Genomic DNA, 14525 nt, shown 5'->3' on the forward strand with positions numbered 1-14525 from the left:
AACCTCTCCCACGTCCTGTACCTGAAACCTAAGCATACTTGATATATCTTAGTGCATGTTCATGAGTACATATCTGGGTCCACCCACCACCCTCATCCCCCTGCCATGAGACCCTAAGATCTCTGAAAAAAGGAACAATATTTTATATTCTTTGTATCCCCAGGGTTGAACATAGGGTCTGTTGCATAGGAGTTGCTTTTTAAGTATTTATTAATCAGCAGTGGGATATATCACTGTAAAGAGCTGCTGTAGGAAGTTGCAGGGTGTTTGATCCTGTCATCCTTCAAGAGGAAGGAAAATGCTCCTTTAATCAGAGGCCTTAAAATAGCTCTGGGGGAGGGGAATGAGTTTGGGGTGGGGGAAATTTGATCTCTGAAAGCTCTCCAGTTATATGATAGAGTGTGATGAAAGCAGACATAACCTTTACATTTAAAGTTTCCCAAAGACCCACACAACCTTCGCAAGAACATAGACTGGATTTTTTTCACCCATTCCCCCCCCCCCCACCTCCCCTCTGGCAACCACAGTTCTTTATATTTAAGAGTCTGGTTTTTGGTCTCTTTTTGTTTTGTTTTGTTTCTTAAATTCCACAAATGAGTGAAATCATATGGTATTTGTCTTTCTCTGACTGACTTCTTTCACTTAGCACTATACTCTCTGGGTCCATCCATGTTGTTGCAAATGGCAAGATTTCATTCTTTTTGATGGCTGAGTAATATTCCATTGTGTATATATAGCACGTCTTTATCCATCCTTCTATCAACAGACCCTTGGCTGCTTCCATATATTGGCTATTCTAAATAATGCTGCAATAAACATAAGGGTGCATATGTTTTTGAATTCGTGTTTTTGTTTTCTTTGGAGAAATACCCAGTAGTTCAATTACTGAATCAGATAGTAATTCTATTTTTAATTTTTTGAGGAATCTCCATGCTGTTTTCCACAGTGGCTGCACCAGTTTGCATTCCCACCAACAGTGCATGAGTATTCCTTTTTCTCCAAATCTTCACCAACACTTGTTATTTCTTGCGTTTTTTATGTTAGCCATTCTGAAAGGTGTGAGGTGATATCTTGGTGGTGGTTTTGATTTACATTTCCCTGATGATGAGAGATGTTGAGCATCTTTTCATGTGTCTGTTGGCCATCTGTATGTCTTCTTTGGAAGAATGTCTATTCAGGTCCTCTGCCCATTTTTAGTTTCTTTAGTATTGAGTTGTATAAGTTCATATATGTATTGGATAGTAACCCCTTATCAGATACATCATTTGCAAATATCTTCTCCCATTTAGTAGATTATGACTGGATTTATTTTTTTAAGATTTTATGTAAAAAAAATTTTTTAAGTAATCTCTACCCCAAGGTAGGGCTCGAACTTAGAACTCTGAGATCAAGAGTCACATGTTCGGGGCGCCTGGGTGGCTCAGTTGGTTAAGCGGCTGCCTTCGGCTCAGGTCATGATCCCAGGGTCTTGGGATCGAGCCCCACATCGGGCTCCCTGCTCAGCCTGCTTCTCCCTCTCCCTCTGCTGTTCCCTCTGCTTGTGCTCTCTCTGTCAAATAAATAAATAAATCTTAAAAAAAAAAAGTCACATGCTCTATTGAGTGAGCCAGCCAGGTGCCCCTGGATTTATTTTTTAATTCCAAACTAATTTTAGACTTCCAGAAGAGCTACAGAAAACCATACAGAGAATTCCTAGAAATCCTTCACCCAGCTTCCCCTATTAACAAGTTCTATAACCATAGAACAATGATCAAAACTGGGAAATTTGCATTGGTACAGTGCTATTAACTAAACTATAGACCTGATTCAGATTTCACCAACTTTTCCACTAATGTCTTTTTTCTGTTCCAGGGTCCTATTCAGGATCCCACATTGCACTTAGCTGTGTCTTTAATTGCCTCCAATCGGTGACAGTCCCTAAGCCTGTCCTTGCCTATTATGATCTTGACACTATTGGAGACTATTTGTCGTTTGTAGAATGTCCCTCATTTTGGGTTAGTCTGAGGTTTTCTTATGATTAATCAAAAATCTGCATTTTTGATAATACCACGGAAGGGATGTGCCCTTCTCAGAGCATCATATCCAAGTTCATGATGTCATAAGTTTTATTAATGGTGACATTGAATTTGATCACTTGGGTAAGGAAGTTTCTGCTGGATTTTTCCCTATGGAGTTACCATCTTTCCCTTTGAAGTTAGTAAGTATCTTAGAGATACTTTGAGAGCTTGTTTGGAGGTTCTAGCAGGGGAGCACAGCTACTCGTATACCCTTGACCGAAGAACGGTCCTCCTCTATCGGGGAAGGTCGTCCTCTTCGAGCGCGCAGCTTCGGGAGGGGCGCACATGGAGCGGTGAGGGAGGAAGGGGACACCCGCCTAGCCAGCCAGATCAGCCGAATCAACCCTGGCGATCAGTGGGGTGACAGATGTTGCAGCCAGATCGCCCTCACATCCATCTCAGAGATACTTTGAAACTATGTAAATATCCTGTTTCTCCTCAACCTTTCATCCACTCATATGTGCATCCATCAGTGACTGTTGTCTGCAACAAATCTTACTGTGGTATTTGTCTAACAGTGAATTTTTTATTTCCCTCTTTCCTTCTACATTTATTGATTGGAATTCTTTTGGAAGGAGAAGCTGTGTGGACTGGATTTAGTTGCAGAATGTCACATACTTCTAATCAGTATTTTCTGGTCTTTTGATTTTTCACATAATTAGTTTGACAGCCATATTTTCCTCAGGGTGCCTGGCTGGCTCATTTGGTAGAGCATGTGACAACTCTTGGTGTCAGGGTCGTGAGTTCAAGCTCCATGTTGGGCGTAGAGCTTACATTTAAAACAAACAAACAACTTTTATTTTTAATTTAGCATTTATATTTTATTAATGTTTACATAAAAGCATTGCAATCACTTAAGTTATTACTACATTTTCTTTATTATAGGTAGATTGAATGACTTAATTTTATAAATTACAAACCCAATGATTTGTTATTAAAGAAAACACAACTGAATGGCTTTTAAAAGGGCACACCCTACATACAGACCTTAAGAAATTAGTTGTTCTGGGCGCCTGGGTGGCTCAGTCGTTAAGCGTCTGCCTTCAGCTCAGGTCATGATCCCAGGGTCCTGGGATTGAGCCCTGTGTCGGGCTCCCTGCCCAGCGGGAAGCCTGCTTCTCCCTCCCCCACTCCCCCTGCTTGTGTTCCCTCTCTCGCTGTCTCTCTCTGTCGAAAAATAAATAAAATCTTAAAAAATAAATAAAAAATAAGTAAAAAAAGAAATTAGTTGTTCTTTGTTTAGCTTCTGTATGTCTAGTAGTAAAAATAATACTGTTGATGCCTACCCACAAATAGTTCGTTTGGCACATGTAAATTCTGTATCAGGAGAACTTTAATTTTAACATTTCTTGGTTTTGTTACATTGTAAATCGTAGCAGAATTACACAGAACACAGTATATTTAGTACAGATTTTTGTAGCTCAGCAGTTTTGTCGACCTTAGTTTTCATGCAATGTTTGCCCTCAGTGGCTGGTCAGCAGAAAGCATTGGATTGCAACTGATTCATTTCTGAGTCAGTGACAAATTCACTTTCCAAGAATGGTATCTCTCATCTTATAAAAATTTAAAAGAGCATTATTTAGGCCAGAGGTTGGCAAACTTCTTCCATAAAGACCCAGATCATAAATATTTTAGATTTTATAAGCCATATAGTCTGTCACAACTACTGAATTCTGCTCTTGTGTGTGAAAACATCTGTAGACAATATGCAAATGAGTGGCCATGACCGTGTTCCAATAAAACTTTATTTATAACAACAGGTGGCGGGTGGGAGGGGGGAGGTTGGTTTTCGTTTGCTGACCCCTGATTTAGACAATAAAAATACACAAACTTAAAATGCACATTAGCAGTTACCCTTGTCTGTCATTTTTCTCTACAGGCAGAAGACTGATCTTTGAAAATATGTATTTGGGAGATAGTCACGTTCTATTGAATACCTTGTGCTGGTGCTGCCATCGAAAAATCTGGTTACACTCCGGGGAGGCCTGCCGCCTCTGCAGGACTGCACCGCCTCGGCCCTGAGATGAGTGTCCGGCCTGAGCGGGCACACCATGAATAGATACACAACGATCAAGCAACTCGGGGATGGAACCTATGGTTCCGTCCTACTGGGACGAAGCATTGAATCTGGGGAACTGATTGCCATTAAAAAGTAAGGTTTATTCTTCACTCACATCAGTTCATCCTCAACAACACATTGTCAACATTGCTTTAACTCTACCCTCTGCATGTCTTGTCATTGAAAAATTTCTAAAGGGGGGTGGGTGGGAGGCATGGAGGAAAGACTTAGACAATGATTTCTGTGGGCTAGGTGACTGTTGGCTCTGGAATGTTCATGGCAGAGGTCTTAAACACATTTCTACTTTAGATTTGTTTATTGCACTAGTACCTTTTCAAGGTGTCTTATCCTATTGTGACATAGTAACGAGTAGGTTTAGAAACATTTTATTGGAAAGGAAACTGAAACTCTGAGAAGTTAAGTGACTTAATTTGGATCATTTACACATGTGGTGGTCTGGGGACCGCTATCTTCATCGCCCCACTCCACTTGCCCTTTGCAATCTGAGTCCACTATGTTAGTTATCTGTTGCTGCGTAACCATTTACCCCAAGAATTCGTGGTTTAAAACTACACACATTTATTATCTCTTATTATCTCTGTGAGTCAGGAGTCTGGGCATGGTTTAGGTGAATTCTTTACTTTAGGGTCTCTCATGAGGCTGCAGTCAAGGTGTTGGCCAGTGCTGGGGTCTTCACTCGAGGCTGGACTGGGAAAGGATCCACTTCCAGGCTTACTCACGTGATTGCGGGCAGCATTCCATACCTCCCTTGTGGTTGCACTGAGGGCCTCAGGTCCCTCCTGGCTGTTGGCTAGAAGCTGTCCTCAGTCCTTTGCCATGTGGGCCTCTCCAAAGAGCAGCTCACAACATGGCACCTTGCTTCAAGGTGTGGGGACCATGAAGGCCATGAGAGAGGCTTCTACCAAGGTGGAAGTCACATCTTTTTGCTTTTGTAAACTACTCCCAGAAGTGACCTCCTCTCACACTGCTGTATTCCATTGCTTAGAAGCAAGTCATTGAAGGAGAGGTATTATCCCAGGCTCTGAATACCAGGAGGTGGGAGTCTTCAGGGACCATTTTAGGGCCTGCCTGCTATACCCATCTATATCCAGTCACTTTCTCAACATCTCCATTTGGATGCCCTGTAGACACTTCAGACTCATTATATCCCAAACTGAGCTTTTATCCAACATTTTCCCTCTCTTGCCCCAAACCTGTTCTTCCTTCAGTGTTCCCTATCTTATGAATGACACTACCATCCCTTCAAAACCTGCACATCCTCCTGACCTCCCTCTGTATGCCCAGCATTGGCCACCTAGACCCATAGATTCCAACTACTGTATATTTATCTGATCCACCTACTTCTCTGGATTCTCCCTGCTAACCTCCCATTCAACCCATTATCATTTACCACCTCTACCACTAGAATAATCTCCTCTGTAGGGTTCCTGGCTTCCATTCTACCCCTCTCCATTCCAGTATGAAGGGATTACTTTAAACACATGAATCTAATTGTCTAAAATCATTTGCACCAAACACTGTGTCCCTGCTGCCCTATCTCATCACCTTGTCCCACCTGACTTCAGTGTGCTGTGGTGTATAGTTCTATGCCCACTATCAGCACCCCCCCCCAAAAAAAAGCACATGGGAGACTCTCAACCAGGGCACTCTCCACATGGGCCAATAGAAGGCCCCCAGCAGGACTGAGCCCCAGTTGCACACCTGGGTATCAGCTCAGTAACATACACTTTAATGGGTTTCCCATGTCTCTCTTCCCATTTTCCCTGCTCCTTGCCCTGGCTTCCTGGAATCACCTCCCAAATAAACTGCCTGCACCCGGGTCCTTGCCTCAGGCTCTGCTTTCAGAGGAACCCAAACTATAGCATTTTGTAATATCGTCCTATCAGTTTTAGGATCAAGCCTCCAATTATTAATGTGACCTACAACTTGCTGCATCACTTGGCCGCGCCCTGTTTTCTTCAGTCTGATCTCCTGCCACTACCCCCCTGCCGACGTCATTCCCGCCACTCTGGCCTTTCAGCTTCTTGAACTCACTAAATCCCTTTCTGCCCCTAGTCTTCACATTGATATTCCCTGCCTCCTACCTCCACGGGCTAAATTCTACTGATCCTTCAGGTCTTAATTGAACTATCACCTCATTCCAGAAGTGCTTCCTGATACCCCAGACTAAATTAGGTCACTTTGGGGTCTGCTCTCACCGTGTCCTGTGCCTTTCCTTCCCAGCACTCAGCACAGAAAGTGATGATGAATTGCCTGCCTTCCTGCTGCGATGTCAGGTCCACGAGGGATGCCCCTCTCACTGTTGTATCCCTAGTGCCTGACAAAGCCCCTGCCACACACAGGAGGGGCTAAAGAATATTTGGGGCATGAACTCCACCAGCAGACAGTGTGACATTGGCAACAGAGTGTGAGAGTGAGGTGGAGAGATGGAAGCTGGCCTTTTATTAGCCAGCAGGGAGACCTTGGGGGAAATCACATGACTTCTCTGTGTCTTCATTTCCTCCCTTGTCCCATCTATTAACCCGGGGCCACTGGAAGAGCCCAATGAGACCATGTGATTGCAGTGTGATGTAAGATAGAATCTTGAAACTTGGTCTCTGGTTAGCCCATAGGGTTGTCTTTCTCTCCCCTCAGGCTGTAGGCCAGTGTTGGCAAACTTCTTCTGTACAGAGCCACACAGTAAATATTTCAGGCTGTGCAGGCCACATGGTCCTGCCCCAACGCAGTTCTGCGACTGTGTAAAGGCAGCTATAGGCCATGTATAAATGAATGAGTGTGGTTGTATTCCAATAAAACTCTTTACAGGAACTGAAATTTGAGTTTCATAAAATTATTACACGTCATGAGATCTCACGCTTCTTTTGATGTGTTTTCCCCAACTATTTAAAAATACAAACGTCGTTCTTAGCTTATGGGCTGCGCAGAAAGAGATGGTGGGGTAGAGTTGGCCCGTGGGCCATAGTTTGCCAACCCCTGCACCAGAGGGTCTAGAACTGTGTTGTCCAACAGGGTGGCAAGTAACCGTAGGGCATTTAAATGTGAATTTTCTTAAAAATTGAGTTCCTATGTTATGCTAGCCATATTCCAAGTATTCACTACCCAGATTTGTGTAGTCTCATGGCTACCATACTGGACAGCACGGAGCGTTCCCATCAATACAGAAAATTCTGTTGGAGAGCTCTAGTCTAGATCAAATAAGCCTGAGGGATTAGCCTGCAGGACAAGGTTAGCCAATTAGAGATGGAGCAAGACAGCTGGAGAAGTCTCCTTGCACTGCCTTGCACCGTCTCTGTTGGGAAATTTTGTGATGTAGGATTGATCGCACTGCCAGATTTTAAAATGAATGTTTTGGATAGTATAATATTTGGTAGAAATTGAAACCAGCTTTCAGCACTGTTCATTAGATTCAGAATGAAACATATTTTTTTGTTTGTTTTGGGTTTGGGGTTTTTGGGTTTTTTAGTGTTTTGGGTTTTTTGTTTTTCCACCTCCCCCCCCCCCGCAACCCGCCCAGAATGAGAACGTTTTTAAACAAGAAAGTTTAGCCTGTTACTGGGACTAAGCATGCTATTTGTTTCTTTGTTCTCTTTTAGAATGAAAAGAAAGTTTTATTCCTGGGAGGAATGCATGAACCTTCGGGAGGTTAAGGTATTTATTAATACACCAGGGAAAAATTTATGTATGGTTGATTAAAATAGCTTTATACTTGCTTAGATTTATGGTTGATAGAGTTAGTCATTCTGTTTGAATTGTTCCACTGATGCTAACAAAAGGGGGCAAATGACAACATTATACAGCTAAGAGCTCAAAGTAGAAGATTGCTATTATATTAGTAAATAATACTTTTTTAAACTTTGGTATAGTACTATTAACTAAACCACAGATTTATTCCGATCTCACACATTTCCCACTAATGTCCTTTCCCTTCCCAAGTGTGATGAAATAGACATACATGAAATTTATCATATTACGAATTTGTAAGAGCACCGTTCAGTGGTATTAAGTGGTATTGTTGTATGGTCAGAACCTCATCCACCTCCAGAACTCTTCATCTTGCACACTTGAAACTCTGAACCCGTTAAACAACAACGCCCGTGACCCCTCTGCCCCCAGCCCTTGGCAAACACCCTTTTAATTTCTGTCTCTGTGAATTTGACTACTCCAGGTGCCTCAGATAAGTGGAATCATGCAGTATTTCTTTTTTGTGCCTGGCTTATTTCACTTGGCATCGTGTCTTCAAGGTTCATATCATAGCCTGCGTCAGAGTTTCCTTCTTTTTAAGGCGAAATCCTATTCGGTTTTAGGTAGATGCCACATTTTGTTGATCCATTCACCCGTTGACGGACACTTGGGCTGCTCCCACCTTTTGGCTTTTGTGAACCTTCCCATTTCTTTAAGCTCTTCCTTTCCACTGGCTCCTTCTCTTCCGTCTCTAAATAAATATATGTACCCTCCATCCTCCCTGATCAGCTGAGCAGGGAGCCTGACGTGGGGCTCGATCCCAGGACCCTGGGATCATGACCTGAGCCAAAGGCAGACGCTTAACCGATTGAGTCACCCAGGCGCCCCTCCAGTTCGTTTTCTCAGGCATTTTCTTGCCTGCGGTGTTGGGTACTGTCCTCTCCCAGGGCTGTGTGACTCTGCTTTGGCCTCGCTGTCCTACCTCTTTCTTGCCTTTCTTCAAGTGCTCTGTAGTTCACCCCTTAAATAGCGATAATTTCTCACATTCCATCCTTAGCAATTTTCTCCTTTGCTCTGAACCTCCTCCCGAGTAATTTCATTTACTTCCCTCACTTCAGTGGTCTCATCAAATCTTTTATCCTTTGTAAGCACTAGACCAGGGGTTGATGAATGGCCATGTCCTGTTTAAATGCAATTTTGTTGGAACACTCGCCCACTTGATTACATATTTTCTATTGGCAGATTTCACATTTTGATGGCAAAGTTGAGTAGTTGGGGCAGGGACCGTATGACCTAGAAAGCCTAAAATATTTATCCTCTGTCCCTTTAAGAAAAGTTTGCTGATGTCTGCTTCAGGCCCACATATCCAACTGCTTCGTGGATATCAGCACCTGAATTTTCTAGAATGTCTGCCTCCCCCAGTGCTCCTATTTTCTCCCTCCTCTGCTAATGATCATTTACCCATTCACCCAGAAACTGCAGCTCACTGCAGGTGGTCTGTGTGACCTCTCTTCCTCCACATCTCATGCACCCCATGTGCTGTCCCCAGAACGATCTCGGGGACATTCAGCCGATCACACACTACCTACCATTTCCTGATACACTATTATAAGCCAGACAGCATCTGCGTTGTCTTGCTTCATCCTCACAACTACCTCGTGAGGAAAGTGCTAGTGCCTTGGGTTTGCTGCTGAGAACAGGGTTCTCAGAGACTCAGTCACTTGCTCGAGGTAAATGCAAGTCTAAGCCACAAAGCTTGGTTTCAGACCCATGTTTGTCAGGCTTCGATAGCATATGCATCTGGCATCCAACCAGTGTATTCCCTTGCCCACTTCCCCTGTCAGAGTCTTCTGGATGAGCTTCCTTCAGAACCAGACTGGGGCGGTTCTCACCCCTCAGGCATAGACCACACCATTCCACTCCCACACCCATACCTAAGAAGGGCTTCTCTCCTGACACACCCTTTCCCTCCCACTGACTTGTCTAGGTGCTATTCTTCCTTCAAGTCACACTGTGGATGGTACACTCATTGACCATTGGGGTTTGCTGATTACTCCTTCTTGAAACATTTCTGACGTTCCTTGTCTCTGTCATTCTCTTGACCCTAATAAAATCTCCCTCATTCTGTTCTGTGGATTTTGTATTCGTGCCCTCTCTTCGTAATTAGGCCATTTGCCTCTTACAGGCAAGGACTGTGTCTCATGCCCCTGGGTACCCTTGAGGAGCAGTATGTTGTAGTTTTGTTAAATTGTTAAGAACCTTCATCCAAATGGGGATAAACAGTCTCCATTTGGACCGCTGACCTGGTTTTAATTTGCTATTTGTGCTTCTCGGCTCTAAGTGTCCTGCCTCTTCCTCTCCTTGTAAACCTTTCCTGAGCCTCAATAAGATGCCTTCTCTCTGTAAAATGAGTCACATGAAATCTCCCACACAAAATTCACCCCTTTTATATTAAACTAATATAGATTTTACTTGTCCATGAGGCTCACTCAGGAACAAGAACTGTGAGCCCTTAGACTTGAACCAGTAATTCATGCACAAAACAAATGTCAGGCCAAGTGTGGAAGGTACTCTGTTCCTTGCCTAAGATGTTCCTCTTGAAAAGCTTAAAAAACCTACTTCATTTTTCTTCTGACTGAATTTGCCGCGTTCATCCTGCAGCTCATCCACTGGACATGTCAGCCATTGCTGTGATGCATTTTAAGCGAATAGAAAAGAAGGCTGCAGAGGTGAAAACTTACGAGTTAAGCAATGTTTGTGTTTGTTACTCATGGAGAACCTGGAAACCAACCTAACTAAAACAACTGATCAGCCTGGTTGGGTCATTCTAGAAGGATCCGGCCTTAGGTTGAGGATTTCCTGCCAGAGAGGCTCCTTGGCAGGAGTTTTTCTTTCAGGAAAGAGGCTCCAGAAGAGTTTTATTTTGTTCTCATTCACTGGCCATATTTCCTCCCTCTTCCCAGCCACTTGAAGTAACTCGATCATATTACAGCATTCCCAAGCTCTGATTCCGTGGAGGCATTCTTACTGGGTGTCCTAGATTTGGATATTCGTGTTCACCTTTTTGTCTTCTGCCACCGTGTTTAGTTTATAAAAGGAGTGTTCTTTTTAAGGAAATTCAAAGATAAGGAGGGCTTGACAGTGTATTATTATCAGAGTCACTTCTCTGTGAGGAAAAGGCTTTTGGAATTAAAGGGCTCATCCCACTGGCCGGTGGCCCTTTGAGGCTCCCTTGCAGGAGACTGTTAATATAATTCTGACCATCTGCTGAGCATAGCCACAGTTTCTCTGGCTGTCGTATATGAACAGCATCGCTGCTTACAAATACAAAAGTGTACTCGCTCACTGTGAACAGAACTAATGATGCAAACAGAAAAAAGTTGACACGTGCCTCTGCTCACGGGGTTGTGGCAGGAACAGGAAAACTGCACGTGCGCAAGGATGAGGAATCAGGTCACGCCCCATTTTCTGAGCCACTCTGTTGTTTCTCATCACCCGCCTGACTTTTTTTGCCTTTGCTGTTCTTGGAAGCAGAGCTCTTTCTCCCATCTCACCTTGGGTCGGGGGTGGGGTGGGGGGGCCAGGAGGGCTTTGCAGTGAGATTTCTCCTCTTCATCCTTTCTCCTTTAAAACTCACATCAGTGGGGGGTCTTGGGGGGGGATGGGGATTAAAGAGGGCACTTGTTGGGCGGAGCACTGGGTGTTGTATGTGAGTGATGAATCACTAAATACCTAACTAACTTGAATTAAATATTAAAAAAAAAATAAAACTCCCATCGTAAGGACTGGTGTGGGCCTCGTGGATGCACATGAGTCCGACGGAAATTGAGAGCCTCGGGCTATCAGCCTCTGTCTATGTGAACAACTTCCTGTTCACATGGTCTACAGACTGTTAGCTGGTCATCTCGGCCCAGAGCAGCTACCTTTTCCAATACTAGAACAATCAAAGCTTCAGCTCCCCATCGGTTCCCTTCTGGCCGTTTTCATGGATTGAATCCCATCATCTGGAAGGAGTGCACCTAAAATAGCCCTGGCCCATTGGCTGGTGCAGCCCGCAGCCAGAAATACCATAATGGTCAAGTACTTACTTGCTAGTCAGCTAATTAAAATGGTTTTACTACGTTAAAGTGATTATTGACTTCAGCGAAATACCATGTATTGTCAATAAAATAGGGATTGTGGCACTTCTGTGGTTCTAGAATTAGATGTTTCTTCCGAAGTATATGTGCAGTTGCTTTTCTTTTCCAACAACAGGTTTTCTCTCATTTTTTTCTGTTTCTTCCCCTCGCCTTTCAGTCTTTAAAGAAGCTCAACCATGCCAATGTGGTAAAATTAAAAGAAGTTATCAGGGAAAATGATCATCTTTATTTTATCTTCGAGTACATGAAGGAAAATCTTTACCAGCTCATTAAAGAAAGGTACAGTTTGATCATCGTGACCTTAGAAGTAAATATCGCAAAGAGGATGTGTTTTCTTTTTTTGCTTTTGTCTTTCACAGTTAACGCTGCTTAGGCTGCCCTGTTGAAAGCTGCCCAGTAGATGAGGGGCCCAGGCCACATTCCTACTCTGGAGGCCTCACGAGGCCTTCATAGAAGCCACGTTCAGTGTAGCTGTTTTCCGGTTTTAATGGGTTATTCCCCCAGAGAAGCTCAGAGATTGAACAGATACTCCGCAGCTCTCCGTTCCCACAAGGACATATGGGCAGAGCGATTACAGGTCAAGGTGTAATGGCTTCGTTCTTTCTGAGACCTCCATGGAGAACTTGGAGGTTTCTTGCCCTCGCTTTCTTGTACAGTGCTCAGGGGCTTGTGTGCTGGGAAGAGGAAACTAATAACAAACTTACCTGCTATGGGAATTTTGAACTTTGAAAGTGAACCACGTGGAAGTTCTAGGGCATATTTTCTCAGTGGCAAGTGAGCGCTTCATTCCCAGCTTCTCTCTGAGTGAATTCAGTCAACAAATAGGGTCTTCGTTGTCACTGACAAAAGAGAAGGTGTATGGTTTGCCCTCCCGGGGGGAATACAGCACTATCCCCTACTATCCACTACATTTCATGAGGACTTCATCTGGAAGACCTCGGATTTTCCCCATTACAATTTTTTTAAGTTTTATATTCTGGAGAGAGAAGATCTTTATAGGATAGATCGGAGGGTTTGCAGGGGGGTGGTTACTATAAAATGTTTAATCTTTTCTTCTTTGTAACATAACTCAACATACCAATTGCCAATATACCAATACACCAGTGTTTACAAGGTAGCTGTCTTGTACGGACAAATGGTTGTTTTTCTTTGGTCTTTATTATCAAAGGATCTGGTCACATAAGTGTGTGAGCAAATGTTTTCTTACATTCTTACTGTATAACCAAAAGAACAGGAACAGAGTATTTGTTTTCATGTGTAAATCTAGATTTATAACCTTTGTCCTCCTCTGTCCCATCCAGAAATAAGTTGTTTCCTGAATCTGCTATAAGGAATATAATGTACCAGATATTACAAGGACTTGCATTTATTCACAAACACGGTAGGTGGTTTGGAGTCTTGCGCTTTTAACAGCAGTGAAATGTTGTCATCAGGTAGAAGGTACAGGAAGCATCAGGGTCTTTGGTGACTGCCTCCCAGAAGAGGTTGACAGGCTGGGAGGCTGACAGTGGGGTTTGGGATATGTTCTCTTTTGTCACTTGATTTCTGAATTTTTCTCATTATTTATCATGTCCGCGTGTTCTAATTCTTTAGGCTTTAACATTAAGCTCGTTGGTTATAGGTCTAAAAGTTATTCCTGCCCATTACCTGGTGTATTAATAAGATGCCTAAGATTAGAATTCAGAGACATTTCACGTATTATGTTTAATCTACTACTACTGCTTCACTGTGGCTTCTCATTTTCCTGATGTATTATATTTCAGTCCAAAAGCGTTCAAAAATGGCCTAACAAAATTTATTCAACACAGGAAAATAAAATCAGTTAAAAATTAACAAAGAAAGAGAAAGAAAGACAAAACAAGATATGGATATAGCTAGAGGGGGAAGTTAATCTGCAAAAGGCATGTCCGCAAGTTCTACTTAAGTAAAAAGGCTACAGATTTTTTTCTGAACTTCCTTTTTTTTTTTTTTAAGATTTTATTTATTTATTTGACAGAGAGAGACACAGCGAGAGAGGGAACACAAGCAGGGGAAGTGGGAGAGGGAGAAGCAGGCTTCCCGCCGAGCAGGGAGCCCGATGTGGGGCTCGATCCCAGAACCCTGGGATCATGACCTGAGCCGAAGGCAGACGCTTAACGACTGAGCCACCCAGGCGCCCCCTGAACTTGCTTTCTGACAATGCAAAATGTGAAACATGACCAACTGCATCCAACATGGTTCCCCCACCCCAATAAAAACAGTCCAGTTGCCCAAGAGAAGCAGAACTATTCTTGGAACTAAGACCAAAGAGGTTTCTCTTATGGATCCTTCTAGAGGGGACAGTATGTAACGTGACTTCACGGTAAACAGTAACAGATTGCACAGGGCAGTTTCATGTCATGTCCCTCATTTTAGGCCAATTATATCACTTGATCAGAGAAAACAGTCTTACTGGGGCCCAGTATGATTCACTGTAGGGATGGTCTCAGTAGTCCAAGGAGAGATTTAGAGTATCTAGAGGAATGGATGGCCACATACCCTTCGGGAAATCCTCCAATACTGTTGTCCTTAGCTGAGTTTTGAAAGGTG

At 43.3% G+C, this 14525-nt stretch overlaps 1 protein-coding gene across 2 annotated transcripts in view; it reads left to right on the forward strand.

The window, feature by feature from the left end:
* Nucleotides 1–3936: 3936 nt before the first annotated feature.
* The window catches only part of CILK1 (ciliogenesis associated kinase 1), a 33401-nt gene continuing 22812 nt past the window's right edge, over nt 3937–14525 (forward strand). Inside the window, exons 1-4 of one of the 2 annotated variants that reach the window (XM_021692020.2) lie at nt 3937–4209; nt 7731–7785; nt 12115–12236; nt 13259–13338. In XM_021692020.2, coding sequence (XP_021547695.1) covers nt 4109–4209; nt 7731–7785; nt 12115–12236; nt 13259–13338 — 358 coding nt within the window. In that variant the 5' untranslated portion in view covers nt 3937–4108. The remainder of the gene's footprint in view (nt 4210–7730; nt 7786–12114; nt 12237–13258; nt 13339–14525) is intronic. The other variant, XM_044917410.1, reaches the window with a different exon arrangement.

This window comes from Neomonachus schauinslandi, chromosome 8 (assembly GCF_002201575.2).
Source record: "Neomonachus schauinslandi chromosome 8, ASM220157v2, whole genome shotgun sequence".
Taxonomy (NCBI): domain Eukaryota; kingdom Metazoa; phylum Chordata; class Mammalia; order Carnivora; family Phocidae; genus Neomonachus; species Neomonachus schauinslandi.